This window comes from Crocodylus porosus, unplaced genomic scaffold (assembly GCF_001723895.1).
Source record: "Crocodylus porosus isolate Cpor-Errol unplaced genomic scaffold, CroPor_comp1, whole genome shotgun sequence".
NCBI classification, from domain to species: domain Eukaryota; kingdom Metazoa; phylum Chordata; order Crocodylia; family Crocodylidae; genus Crocodylus; species Crocodylus porosus.
The window spans coordinates 38,548,612-38,563,239 of record NW_017728906.1 but is presented as its reverse complement, the minus strand read 5'-3'; the positions used below and the strand labels follow the sequence as shown (position 1 = coordinate 38,563,239).

Here is a 14,628-nt window from a genome sequence, read left to right as displayed (position 1 = left end):
TACTTTACAGTCTAGCAAGCATGTAATGTTTGATTTCCACCACAAAGTTTCTGAATACCATTCAAGTCATAAGGTTTGATCTATAAAATTTTTCATGGTTTCCAACTATGAAAATGGAGGCAGCACGTAACAAGAAAACTGACTCTTAAGATTCTTATATCTGTAGATAAGGTGATGCAAGTGGAGAGATCTTGATTCTTAAATATGTTTTGGTGTCTTTGTACCTAGAAATCCAAGTTGTTTGATCTACTAACCATGTTCCAAAGCTTCTTCTGAAACAATGGGATTAAGCATAGAATGTCTATTGCCTCAGATAAGCTTTTACCTCTTAAACAAATTTTGTCAACTTAGAGTGTTTTTGTGTATTTAAATCCATGCCCTTTCCGACACAATGACAAAATACAAGCAATAAGGCAGATGTGCCTATTCCAATTTCTCCTGCTATTAAAAGCAACCATACTATGGGTCTTCAAAACACCAATAATTTATTCTGAGTGTTACTTACACAAGATGTCAAACTGGAAAAATACTTGGAAGTGACATGCAAAAGAAAAACAACATCCATGCAACAAAATCCCGAGAATTAGTCTTCCAAGAAGGAAGTTCTGTACCAACAAGTGAGTCTAGCTTTCACATACTCATGTAACATGAATTTAATAAACACACAGCTTTGGATATCTTAAAAGAGAAGAATTCTACAGTAAAAACTGTTGTGTCTGGCACCTGATTTACTGGTATGCTCTATTAACTGGCATGCAAGCTGACATGGCAAAAACGAAACCGGAAGTTCTGCTTCTGGTTTCACCGAGTCCCACTTCGGGCCACAGCAAATTTATTGATAAATTAATAAAGTTTGCATGTAATCCAGTATCACTGGAAGGGATTGTTCTCTCTAGGATGTACAGGGCAGGGGCGAGAGGCATGGGAAGGGCAGCATGACGCCTGTCCTCTGGCACACTGACGCACCAGATGCAGCAGGAGGCAGGCAAAGACGCCTCTCAGGTAACTGGCATATTTGGTTATCTGGCACGCCCCATTTCCCATGGGTGCCAGATACAGAGCTTTTGCTATAGTTGTATTAATACACACTCAAAAAAAAAAAAAAAAAAAAGAAAGAAAGTTGAACCAACTTACATTTTCTATTCTTGTACCGATTCTTAATATGCCATTGATAAAAAATGGATCATTCTGGAAGAGAAAAGAGCACACAAAACAAAGTTACAAGGACCTTCCTCCCTAGCTATTTGGATTTGATTTTGTTTCTTTTTTCAATTCAAAATGACTCTCTTGGTTAAAGTTCAACTGAATGACTTTTTCTACAGCAAGATAAATTTAGACTTTGCTTCTGATTTATTCCAAAATTTCAGGAAGTCTTCTACTGACATAAGTAAATAGCAGGGAAAATTACAGCTGAAGAGGGACACATGGGATATATATATACACAAAGTACAACACCATGCCATGCAGCTAGCTTTAATTTAAGTACTACAAGCAGTACAGGCATGGTAGGGCAGCACTCCACCTATACAAATATACCCACTCTCTCAACCGGGATAATTAGCAAAGGCTAAAAGCCTTGCTGTCATAGCTATACTATTTCCAGTAGCTCACTTATCTGAGATCTGCAGTTTACTCCACTGTATTATGTAGACATACCCATAGAACCCACTTATGCATTTAGACAAGCTAAATGAGCTTCAACAATCTCTGTAACAGTCTGTATATCAAAAAAAACAATTGATGGCAGCAATTAAAACCTTTCAACTCTGTTGATCTCCCAATACAGTTTACAAACAATGACTCATCTGATTGTGGGAACCAGGTAAATGGCGATGCACATGAAACTGTGATAGAGATACCCAGATATGGAAGATGAGGAAAATGAAGGAGCACACCCCCTCTTGAGGAAGGAATGGGACCCTTGACATCTGAGAGGAGCTGGGAAGATGCACAGAGTTTCTGAAATAACAGGGGATGAAATGGTGGCACACAGAAAACTTAAGGGAAAGTGGCATAAATAATGAGAAAAAAAAGGAGCCCCAAGTATGTGAAATGCATTCAACTTACAAAAGCAAAATATCTACTTATGAAATGCCATTTAATAAAAGAGTGGACCAGCAAAATTTTATTTTGGGTTGGACCACCACATTTCAGTAGATAACAAACAGATCTTAAAAAACAAGAAACCCAAAGAATAAAAATATCTAAAATTGGGGTATTAAGGAGTACATCTTTTTCCCTTTCCACCCTCAGTTTTCTTTGCTGATTTCCTTTCTTCTTTACTTTGGTGTCTTCTACTGTTACGCTATTGTTTTAGACGCATTATTAGCCAAAGAGTTTTCAAACAACTTATTATTGAGCACAGACAAAATGAAAATGGTCACACAGAAAGTTCTTCTAATTCAGTCTGCAGGGGAGGAGGATCATTTATCTCACCGACATGATTAGATCATCATCGATACTGCAGTAGTCTTTAAAGGCCTCAACCAGACATCAGAGCCTACTGTTACACACCATGCAAACATATACTATATTTTCAAATCCCACCCCCACTCAAAAAAAAAAAAAGGCTGGAGATTGGGGTGCATATTTTAAGCAAACAAATATGGTAACAACAGCTTCTGCAGCATGAGCCTCTGCTGGGAAAAGAGAAAGTAACAGTGCACAGAAGGCAGCATAAAGAGCATGTGGGGCTCCGTACTAGCCGTTGGCTGTGGACAATGTGCATGCTCGCTGTGTAAGGAGCACATTAGAGGTTTTGGCATAAGTGCCTCCATCTTGCCTATATTCTCCATTATGTAAAGATTGGAACTGTATGTTGTTGCTGTAAACGTGAAACTAAATAACAGACATTTGGGGTTAAGCTGCAGAAGTGTGGTTAAAAGCAGAATGGGCCAAAAACATTTTTGAATTCCTGCAATAAGACCCTTTGCAGACAAATTTGTTTGGTCAGAAGAGGAAAGGAAGCAGTTAACATATCCAACTGAAACAGCTCAGATTACACAGAGCATAAGATTTTAGATTAGATGGGATAATCTAAACATACCACATTATAGTTTACACGTTAGTAGGAATAATTAACATAACCAAATGTTAAACCAAATATATTAGATGTAGTCTGGCCTATACCTTATCCTCCCAGGTACAAGTATGTTTTTGCATTTCCACCACCTGATCTAAATGCTAATTCAACTTATGTTTAGTTTTCCAATAAAGTGATTGCCTTGAGAAGAGACAGATGTACTTAGTCTTCATTTTAGGGCCTCATTTGGCAAGACAAGTTCCCTTTGCCCTAATTTGGGGATAGAGAACTTCTCTTCATAATGCGCTGTCCACGGGCAGCAATGCTTTCCCTTCCTCTGGCAGGGGCTTGCGCTGGAGAGGCTGTTACTAATTCAGTAAAAGCCTGTCTCAGCACCCAGGATTCAGCTCCACTGTATTTCTAAAGCACATCCAAGCCTTGGGTGCTGGAGCAGAGGCTCCAGTTGGGCTGGTCCTCAGCTGACTTGACAGGTGCCCACTAAGCTCAGTTCAGGAAGCATGGCTCAGACAGCAGCACCTCTGGCAGCCTGCAGCTAGGGGGTTAACAGAGGGGCCACAATGTTCTGCACCCCACCCCACCAGTAGCTGCCTGTTTTTTCCCTGGGGAAATAACACACACAAGTATTATCAAGAAAAGAGCTTTTCTTTTACCATCCCGGCTGTCAAAAGCAAAGTGTTTATCTATTTCAGGGCATGAGGTGTGCAAGAACATTTTATAATGAGAACCATGATCCCTGCTCTAATTCAGTCCTTGGAGCCAGTTTTTTTTGCATATATCAGGAAACCTCTGTACTTTCCTTACATAAAACTGTCATAGGTTGACAGTCTGCTGGGCTGCACTATCTATTCAATCTGACCAAAACAATTCTCTTCTGCTCATCTAATGTATACTGAAAATTTGTGTTACAGCAAAGTACTAATTAAGCAGTTTATCCCATGCAGAAGTACATACAAGTTAACACACACTACTCACCACAACTTTCTTAGCTAAATCAACAATGTCTTCCAAAACCTCGATGTGCCAGAGTCTTCTCAAACTTAGTTCGCACAGTTGGGAACCACTTAAAAAAAAAAAAAAAGTTTTCATTTATTAGAAAGGTCATATTTCCCCTATTGCATGGCTTTAGCTTCTAATACAGTACTTACATTACATCTAAAACAAGACAGTGGTTAAAACCTTAGGACAAGCTCTTGAACATGAGTAAATTAACAGAAAATGCTGAGTGTTCAGCAGTTTCCCAAAAAAATCAGAGCGCTGATTTAAGCATCAAAATACAGATTTTAGAGACAATCTTCAGACAGTTTTTATCTAATAAATTTGTCCCTGCTGTTTAGAAATAAAACTTCTTCATTTATATCTCGTATTGCTCGTGGACAGCCTGGAACATTAATGCAGGCATCTTGAATACTCCTATATCCAAATTATAACTTTCCCTACACCTTATCAAAAGCAAGCAGTTAAATAAAAATTAAACAAATACAACTGAGAGATTAATGAATATGAAAACATCCTTGCTTACCTGTACTCCAAGTGATTATCTGCCACAAACCAATCACTTAACATATGATCGATTCTGAACAGAAGCGGCCAAAAGATGTATTTTTTAACTACATCGCAATATTCTCTCAGTACCTCTACTGGCTTACTGCACCATACAATACAGGGATCAACACCTTAATACAAGAAAAAAAAAAAAGATATAAAAACTAAATTACAAAATTCAGACAATTTGATTAATCAAAGTTTAATTAAAGAAATAATTAAAATGTTTCTATTGTATGGATGCATGCATGTAACAAGCTACCTGGAAACAAGGAGAAGCGAAAAATGCAAGTACAGCTGGAGTTCTTGTTCTATAACATCCCAAATAAAATTCCACCCAGAATAGGTGGAAAAATAGGACATTTCAGCTGTGATTATTAGAAACTGCAAATGTTAAGGATGTGGGGGTTGTTTTTCTTTGGGAAAAACGAAATGGAACGATGACAGCTACTTAAAAAAAAAAATCTCTCCCATGAATTGTGACCACCACCCCTAGCAACAGTTCTAATGACTTCTTGTTAACTCATCTGTCAGGAGAGTGAAAATAAATTCAATCCATGGACTACTGGCCCGTACATCACCTAACATTTCAGCAAACACCCCATGATGAAATTCAAGAATTTGTTGCTTCCTTTTCCAACCAGATCCAGCTTCACCAATAAAGAAGGCTGATTCTATCTGGATTAAGCAATATTGACCAAAAATAACTGACAACTGCTGACAATGAGTAACACACAAACTGCATTCATTAGCTATATCATTACAGAACAGTTCAGCTGATTAGAATATACAAAAAGCCCCATAATTACAGCAGACTTCTTTGCCTGCTGCACAAGCACAGCATCTGACTTCTAAAGCTCTTTATGCTATAGATGAATCTGGATCAGGTCATAAGTATTAGCTTCCTGACAGTGCTGGGGGCAGCTCCTTTCAGCTGCTACTGTCTATTTCGCCACCACTGCTGGACTTGGCCCTGGCCCTGCCTCTAGGCACCCTGGCCCTATCAATCACATGCCCACTGCCAGGGGTACCAGATGGAATCTCCATGGAGACTGGCCCTGGAGCCTCAAGGGAAGGATGTGCTTGGCCAGGCAGATGGGATGGGGCTGTGGTTGGGAAGCGACTGGCATCCAGGAGCAGAACAGATGGGCAGGTGGGGACAGGACTGTGAGGCAATGACAACTTGGGGCCAAGGCCCAAGGCAGACCTGTGATCTACTCACCAGACAGCCCTGTAAGCTGGGGGTTCTGATCCAGCCCAGAACAGCTCACCAAAACTACTTAAGTGGCCCTCCAGCCCAAATAACTGCCCACACCCAAGTTAAGGTCTACTTTGACAAGCCTCTGTGCTCTCTGGCTTTTCCAGTTCCTTACCCTGCTTGACTCTGTTTTTGGATTCCAGCTTGAGAATTTTCCCATGGATCTGGGCATCTAGTTTCCAGACCCTAATCCTGCCTGTGATTAGGACTTTACTCTGTGGATATGGTAACTTGATCTCAGCCTCCTGAACCCTGACCCAGCATGCGTTTTAAACTGTGTCCCAGAGTTTCCCCCACTGATCTGATAACTCCGACTCAGCATGTGTTTTAAACTATGCCCCTGGCTCCTGCTTTCCTCAGTGGCCGGCCACTAGGCCGACTGCCTACAATCCAGTCCCTTAAAGAAATGAACTTTCATCCTTATACAGAAGGAAGGAAAAAAAAAGTAAAAACCAAAATCCCAAGTAAGGTTTAAAACACAAAAGAAACAAACTTCTATTTACATACCTGTTTTAAGTTTAAGTTTATTTGAAGAATGCTTTCTAAATTTATCACGAGCCTGAAAGTGAAGCAGTACTTATTTTAGTTTTTGTTATTTTACATCATACAACCACACTCATTACTGTATAAGCCACTGGCAACATAATTCTTTTAAGCAACAGACAGTTAAATTGACGCCAGTTTATATTTAACATGGATAAGGTTCATCCCACCGTCTTTCAGGTGTGGCCATTCCAGAACATCCAGGAAAAATAGTGGCAAACAACTTCGCTATCAAATTATCAAAATGAAAGGAAGCAAGATGAAAGAACTCTGGACACATCCTCAAATGTCCTGCCTATGCTTGCACTATGAATAAAGGCCTTTTATTCAATTTTATATCCTCAACTTTAAGATACCTTTTCTAAGCCTCAATTAGAGGTGGATGAATGTGCCTCCCCAAAAAAACCGCAGTAGTCCCGAGTTGCCTACAGGCCTCCACAGTTCTGAATCCTTTCATGCCTCAAAAACAGATAATCAGACCAAAAATCTCTTTTATCATCATATGCTGCATCACCCACACAGAAAGCCCTTTTGGGTCTAATCTCTTTTATAATTATTGTAAATAGTCAAACAGTCTGTATTATACAGTTTAGTCCAGGAATGGGCAAAATATATCCCACAGGCCAAATCCAGCCCATCAACTGACTGGATCCAACCCATAAGCAGGCACCTGTCAATAGACTGTACAGAGCCCGCAGTGCCACCACATCGCTCTGCATGGGACAAGCCCTGCCAACTCTTGCCCTGTTTGGCTCCTCTTCCTGCCCCTGCTGTGCCACTCTGGCTCACAAGTAGCACAGAATATGAACAGCAGCTCTGGGTCGGGGCATCACATACACAGCCAGGCAGTGGGGGGCAAAATGTAGCTGGGCAGCTCCTGCCCCAGTGCATGGGCTCCAGTTCCAGGCTGCCTTCCATCCATTCAGCCACCTCAGCCTCCCACCTCATCGTGCCAGGTAGGCAGAGTTGGTGGAAGGTGGCAGGGATCTGGAGCCCTGCTCCAGCTGGCTGGGTGTGTGGTGCTCAGCACATGTCCCCACAGCTTCCCCGTGTTATTGGCAGCCCAAGGTGGCATAGCGGGGGCAGGAGGAGCAGCCACTGAAGGCAGGGAGAAGAAAGTAGTACCTAGGTGGCTAAGGCAGCAGCCCTACTGGGACGGCGCACACACTGGCTGGGGCAGTGTTGTCTGGCAGGCCTGGGGCAGCTGCAGGCAGGAACACAGTGTGGGCTACTCCAGGTGGGAGTGAATGGGGCTTGGCCCCATGAGAAGCACCATAGGGGGGCAGCTGTGGGCTGGGTGGAGTGGGGGTGGGGGAGAAGGGAGGAGCTAGACAGCACCTGCAACACCCAGGTGAGCTCTGCTGCATGCACCTCATGACCCCCACTTCCCCACCCCACCAGCTCCCAGGACCTAGTCCAAAGGCATTTCCCCCCCCCACACACAATATACAAAAGCAAGACTTTATTTTGAGCTATGCAATCACCTCTCTATACACTACTAAAAAAACCAACAAAAATCAGGACAAATATTTTTTTCAATAAAAATTAAAATGCATGTTATAGCAGATGTCTGATTCTAACAATCTGATTTTTTTTAAATCTATAATTTGTTAAAATGAAGTCTTCCAAAAGATTTGTGTGCAGCCCTCAACAGCTCACCAAAACTCATTTCAGCTGGAGGGACACTTAATAATTGCCAACCCCTGGTTTAGTCACAGAAAATTATCACCTGGTATGTGAACAAACGTGTTTAAGACATGATACTTCGAAAAAAAATATTTTCAGCCATTAAACTTAGTAAATAGCTAATAAACAATGAATAGTATATTCAGAAATAAAGTACTGTAAGTTTTCTTTATTAATTGAATGCACTTAGACTCAACTACTGGAAAAGCTATGAGAAGATGCAGAGAGGAAAAAAAACCAAACCAAAAACAAAATTTATAAATTTATTGTTACAAAAAATAATATAATATAGGACTGAACAGTACTATATACATTTTTAAGCAGACAGGAAATGTTTAGGAGTGTCTATTTATTTACTTTTATTTCCCCATGTAGCATTGTACTCTTTCAATATCATAGTAATGGATTTAAAAAGTTTCACAATACACCAGCAATGAAAAAATGTTTTAGATTGAGAAGTAATAATAAATCTTTGAATATGCTTTAGAGGACACCTGATGTGTGATATAAAAGAGTTTAATAAAAAAAAAAAAACACAAAAACAAAAACAACAACATAGGAATTTTACATAGTTTTACCATTATTTCAAAGAAAGAGATTTTCTTATGGGGGACAGGAAAGAAAAGAGAGTCAGGAAGCAGACTATGTAATGTATAAGCAGCAGCAGGTCCTTAAGGCTGTATTGTTTTCACAGCTATCTATGCTTTCATGTGCCAGTATACTAAAAGGGACTGGATGCTAAATGGATGGAAATCTTACTACACTTTGGATTTACATACATGCTGAAGTTGGATCCCCATAATTTAAAAGCAGTTTATAAACTGCTTTAATTCCTGTGTGGACATGCATATTGACTTAAGACTGGCTTATATTAATTTAGCCAAATTTAAGGCAAAGTGAGCGTTCACACATAAAGCTGTATCTGTATAAAAGTGGCACCTTCATCAAGTCAAATATGCATAGACTAGGCCTTATTCTTGTTCTCAAAACTCTCTTTGGAGGCCTACAAAATTGAAGTAGCCTATCCTATTATTGTATATAATCTGATTGTGTGTTCGCTAAGGAAAAGTATAATGATGTCCAAACCAGTCCACTCTAAGAGACTGATTAGCTAGGTCTGAGGCATTATATAACATGGAATTGCCTATACCACAGAAACAACCACATCTGATATCAGCTTGACACACGAGATACAACGGCACCTTGCTAAGGCAGAGTTGAAAACAGTCCAATTAGCATAAGCAGAAAAATCTTTTCAAACACTCCTCATTAAAAGGAATGCTGGGAAGGACATCTAGGATGCTTTAATAAAAGATGTGCAAGTTAGTTGCCCCTATACACACTATTGAAATATTCTTTATTCAAACAATGACTGCCTATACAAAGAAGTTTTATTGCTTTAACTATATTGATAGAGATGATGTCCAAACCCTTGGTACAAAAATACTTCTGTTCCTCTAGCCCAGGAGTATGGAGCCAGTCTACAGGTTAAGCCAGGCCCACAGACCAGCCCATAGAGCTGTCTGGTGACTCATACAGCATGCACCCTGGACTGGGTGTGTGTTCTGCCTCTGCAGTAAGGACACCGACTTCAGCCCCATGTACCACACACAGCCTGCACAGGTCAGTTGTGGATAAGCACTACATTCTACCAGCTCTGGATTCAATGCAGACAAATGGTCTGGTATAGACGTCACATACAGCATGTACCCCAGATCAGCCCCATGCCATGTGCATGTAGCCCATACTAGAGACAAGCAGTACTGAGGTCAGATGATATGGCACCATGGACTAGATGTCTGATACCCCCGATCTAGTTTATTCCAGTATGGAAAAAGGAATAACTTGTGATATATTGATACCAGCTGAGTTGTGCCCACACCATGAATTAGAAAAGCTTAAATATTTCAGTTAAAAAAAAAAATTACATCCCTGTTTGTAGACGAGAACTAAATAAGAATTGCCATCAGATACTCAGCCTGTGCTTTACCTATTCATACAGCTACTTACCAGCTGACAACAAGGTTTAATGCAGCCACCATAAAAAGCAATGCCAGCAAACTCTGAGTCAGGTAGAGATTTTTCCATGGTTCATGATCCTAGAAAGCAAAGCCAAAATATATGAAGGAAAAAAAAAAAAAAATCACCTGGTATGCATGCCAACTATGTAGTTAGGTAAAGTTAGACAAGCTTTCAAATGTAACACATTCTCTCTCAGGTCTGATTATAAGGCCTGGCTCCTTGTGATTAGACTCGAGAGAGAATGTCTTGCATTCAAAAGCTTGTCTAACTTTATCCCAACTACATAGCTGGTCCAATAAAAGATATCATCCTAAGAAATCCTTGCCTCTGGCATTTTCTAGAAATTTTAATCCCAAAAAGAAATCAAGTGAGTAAAGGGATTTTCACACGTATTGAAAGAGAACAGCTTTAATCATGAAGAATCTATGCTACAAGTTATTCTGTGGTTTGACACAAAATTTCTACCTGCTCACCCTTCCACCCCCATCCCAAATCAGTCCGGAATACTGTGGAGTGAGGTCCACTGCCAGCAACAAGACAACCTTCAGGGAAAAGACTGGCTGAGGGATCGTGGGGAAAGGCAAGATCCCCAGAGGACAAATTTAACACAAAAGTCATGGAAAGCTTGGTGTCCACATGACACTGAACTAGTTCACAGAGGAACAGTTCAAAATAATACCTGCTTATCTCAATATACTTCTGAAACATTTTAGGAAGGTTAAGCTGTTCTAAACTGGCTTGTATGTCTAGAAGCGAGCAGTTCAAACCACATTTGTCAGTACCTTTTATAACTCTATACACAATGCAACAAAGTTTCCAGTTAGTAAAACAGTTAATGAGAAATACAGGCTGTTCCTGAACCTAATGAAAACTAAATACAAGTGTACTTATTCGGGGCACCTACAAGAGCCCACCTACTCTGACACAAGCTAATCAGCATGCGTCAGAACATAGGTCAGACACCTGTGTAGGTGCCCTGAGTGAGTTCACTTGCATTTAGTATCGAGTCTGCTGGAGCATGATAATTAGAGCTAGAGCTAGTCTGAGTGTGCTAATTAAAGCTCAATTGATGGAGCTGGATGAATTGAGTCTGCTGGAGTGTGTCAATTAGGTTGTCATGTGTATTCAGAGTTCCCATGCTTCAAAATCATGGCGGAAGCAATGCTGAATATACAACATAATGTGGGTGTTCTAATTAGAGAGGCTCTCAGGAGCCACTTAAAAGTGCCGCACCCCCACGCCAGCACATGTAAAGTTCCCCTCAATGACTGAAAACAGGATGCAAGTAAACATTAGAAATAACAAACCAAACTGTAAAAGCATTAGATAAATTTATTTATCTGGGATTGTACATACCCAGGAGACCCCCCTCTACCCATCCCTGCATAACTATGGCTCAAACTATAACTGTTTACACAACATCACAGTGGATTTGATTTAAATCTTATCAATTTAAATCATGGCTGAAGTCACTGGGCAGGAAACCTCAATTTAATCATCATAGAAAAAGTGCATCCTTGTTTGATTCATTTAACTTCTTGAAACTTTGCACTTTTAGAGAGTTAAGGGCATGACACTGCATACACAAACTTGCAGAGACAAGAAGGCTGATGGGTAGGTAATCAAGTCTGTTCTCTCTTGTCTCCATATACTGCTGTTAACAAGGAATATTATCGCTGGACACACAAATCCAGGTTGAGAACTATAACTAAATATTACAGAGATGCTTAATGGGATCTTTGACTGAGCACTGAATTGCATTAATCAAGATTAAAAAAAAACACCAAACAAACCTCTACCCAATGTATAGAGAAGCCTCTGGGAACCCCATAAGATTGGGCCCCTAATATAGTCAACAGCCTGTTCTAAAAAGGTTACATGAATATATTGTCTCAAATAGTATAAGTTATCATTCCTATTCCATGATGATATTTTTAAGCTTTAATGCATCTTAAATTAAAACTATCCATATTAAAAAAAATAATAATAAAAAAATACAACTAAATAAAAAAAAATTAAATTTAAAAAACTCTTAGTTTAAAAACATTGTTGATTTTTTATCGACCCTGCATAACAGTACCAGGACTGTTGCCTGGGGTGGCATGGGCATTAAGACACACAGCTGAAAGCCCAGAAACTGCAAGGTCAAGGCCACAGCAGAAGTACTCGCAACAAGGCCTGTCAGATACCAATGATATCTGTGAATTCTACTAAATACCTTGCACAAGGACACAAAAAGGAAGGTAGGTGCCAGTACTCATTATTTTTGCCCCACATGGGTATTTTGTTTCAGCACTGTACTACCCATCACATTAACAAATAAGCAAGCTCAAAGGGGGCTATATGGCCAGGCTGGTACTGGCCTCTGGCTCTCCTGTTTACGGCAATTTACGAAGCCCTACATGAACAATGCCTCCTTGAGATAGTTCCCTTTAGAGAGCTATTTATAGCTCCTCCGAGAGAGCTTCCTGTTCCATGTGCGGAAAAGAAGTGGCCTAGAGATAGCAAAAACTACAGTATACCGTCAGGAATGACAACACTACTGAATGAAGTTCTAGCTTGTTCTAGTGCCAAAAATATGGAAAGAAGTGCCTCTTGAAAGGTGTCTCAGTCTCAGTGTAGATTTCAGAACTGGTGTTGGCACTGGTGTGACAGCTCCTGGGTTGCTCTTGCCCCTTCTCTGCATTACCAGTACCTTGCTCTCATTGGTTGACATTGTGACACTTAAAAGATTTTTCTTGGCTTGAGTTCACCCTACAGATGAACATGTCACATGCTCTGAAATATACTCACACTTTGTATAGGTGTATTGCCTCACACCTAAGGCCAACAGCACAGGGTCCCTGTCCCAGGGTTAGCATCAATATTGCCTGTACCAAATGTTACTCTAGTCAGAACTGCAGACCCTAGTATCAGAGTCAAAACTACTGAGAGTTTTTTTGTTTAATTTCCTCCTTTCTAGCATAAGGTATAATGGCTGCTTGCCAGAGCACTTTTTAAAGATATCCTCCAAGCAAGAACCGTGGACACTGCTTCCTGTACCAGACTAAATATGACCTTCACAAACTACTCCGAGGGATGTGCATCATAAACCTCATGTCTCTCAAGCAGCAGACGGAGCACTTGGTAGAGAGGTACTTTTTTCTGAGGCAGAAAAAGATGTTTCCTGTGCCCACTGATAAGAGTAAAAAGGTCATCACAGGAAGGGTAAGTTAAATCCCATGGTTTACAGCCCATGACACAGGAACAGCTGGTCACCCTACTGGCCTTTTTTCCCCCCCCAGATGTTCCATAGCAATTTTTGAATGAGAATTTTAAAAGAGGTGAACAGCTGTTTCTTCATAAACATCAAGTTCTCAGCTCAATAAAAACAGAGACCCATGAGATACAGCCAAGGTGTTCTGTTGCTAACACTGGCAGTAAAATGACCCTGAGAGAAGGTCAGATTGATTCTGCTACCTACAGTCTCACGAGAGAGCATGAGGTGATAAAGATGATGAAGCCACAACAATTCAAAAAATTCCAAACTCATTCATGTGAGGAGTTTGCAAACCAACAGTGGACGAGGCTACTTGAACAACATGATGCTCTGGTTCAGAAAAGATATGAATAGTTTCTCCCTCTCAAACCCCTCCTCTGTGGCCACTCCCCCTCTCTCCCCCACACCCCACCCCTCACCAGCTGGCCTCCCTCTCTCCCTATATTTTTCTCAGTTAGGCCTGGATCAGCAGGCTATAACACTTCCTGTTTAACAGAGCTGGTTTGGGATAAAGAATCCTTTTCAGGAATCCCTAACCAATACAAAAAGCCAGCATGGCTCACAGCAGCTTCTTCAAAAAACAGCATAATCTACTTTGCTCATCAAAATCTAGCAAAAGGCATTAAAAAAAACAAAACATTAAGGCAGAAAGTATTTCTCACTTAAACCCATCCTAGCACTAAGGTTGTTGGCTGTAATCGTGTTGGTCTAAGAACATAGGCAGACAAGGTTCTTTGGGCAGATGTGATCACTTTTATTTGACCAACTAAATAGCTGGAAAAACTACACTTAACCAGCTAGACAAGGTTCTTTGGCTGAATCTGATGTCTTTTATTAGATCAACTTAAACAGTTGAAAAAAAAAAAAAAAAACTTTTCTTAGCAAGCTTTTGAGTTTAAACCCTTTGTCAGGTAAACACCACTTTACCGGCTACAATTATCACCAGGTCAACATTCCCCCTCCCCCAACCACCTTCCTGTCTCCCATTGTCATTCACACCTATTGTCTCCCATTCACTCTGATCCTCCATGCCAGGCATCTGCATTTGCACAGACCTGCTATCTGCACATTGGCTTCTCTTCTAGCCAGGACAGCACACAAACTCCAGCATACTCTCCCATGTCTGAAGAAGGCTGCTTGTGCCCGACAGCTTGCACAAAACAATTTTGCAGGGTATTTAGTTGGTCTAATAAAAGATAATCACATCTACCCAAAGAAACTTGGCATCCTGGCACTCACCTTTTTGCAAGATTCTTAATCGTACTTTTTTTTTGG

The 14,628-nt window shown here is 40.6% G+C and overlaps 1 protein-coding gene across 4 annotated transcripts in view; it reads right to left on the bottom strand.

Moving 5' to 3' along the window:
- TTC3 (tetratricopeptide repeat domain 3) overlaps positions 1 to 14,628 on the bottom strand; it is an 88,942-nt gene that overhangs the window by 73,844 nt on the left and 470 nt on the right. For all 4 annotated transcript variants that reach the window (XM_019528916.1, XM_019528919.1, XM_019528918.1 and 1 more), the window contains exons 2-6: positions 10,083 to 10,171; positions 6,351 to 6,402; positions 4,563 to 4,716; positions 4,016 to 4,103; positions 1,135 to 1,188 (exon numbers count right to left, since the gene is read on the bottom strand). In XM_019528916.1, coding sequence (XP_019384461.1) covers positions 1,135 to 1,188; positions 4,016 to 4,103; positions 4,563 to 4,716; positions 6,351 to 6,402; positions 10,083 to 10,160 — 426 coding nt within the window. In that variant the 5' untranslated portion in view covers positions 10,161 to 10,171. The remainder of the gene's footprint in view (positions 1 to 1,134; positions 1,189 to 4,015; positions 4,104 to 4,562; positions 4,717 to 6,350; positions 6,403 to 10,082; positions 10,172 to 14,628) is intronic.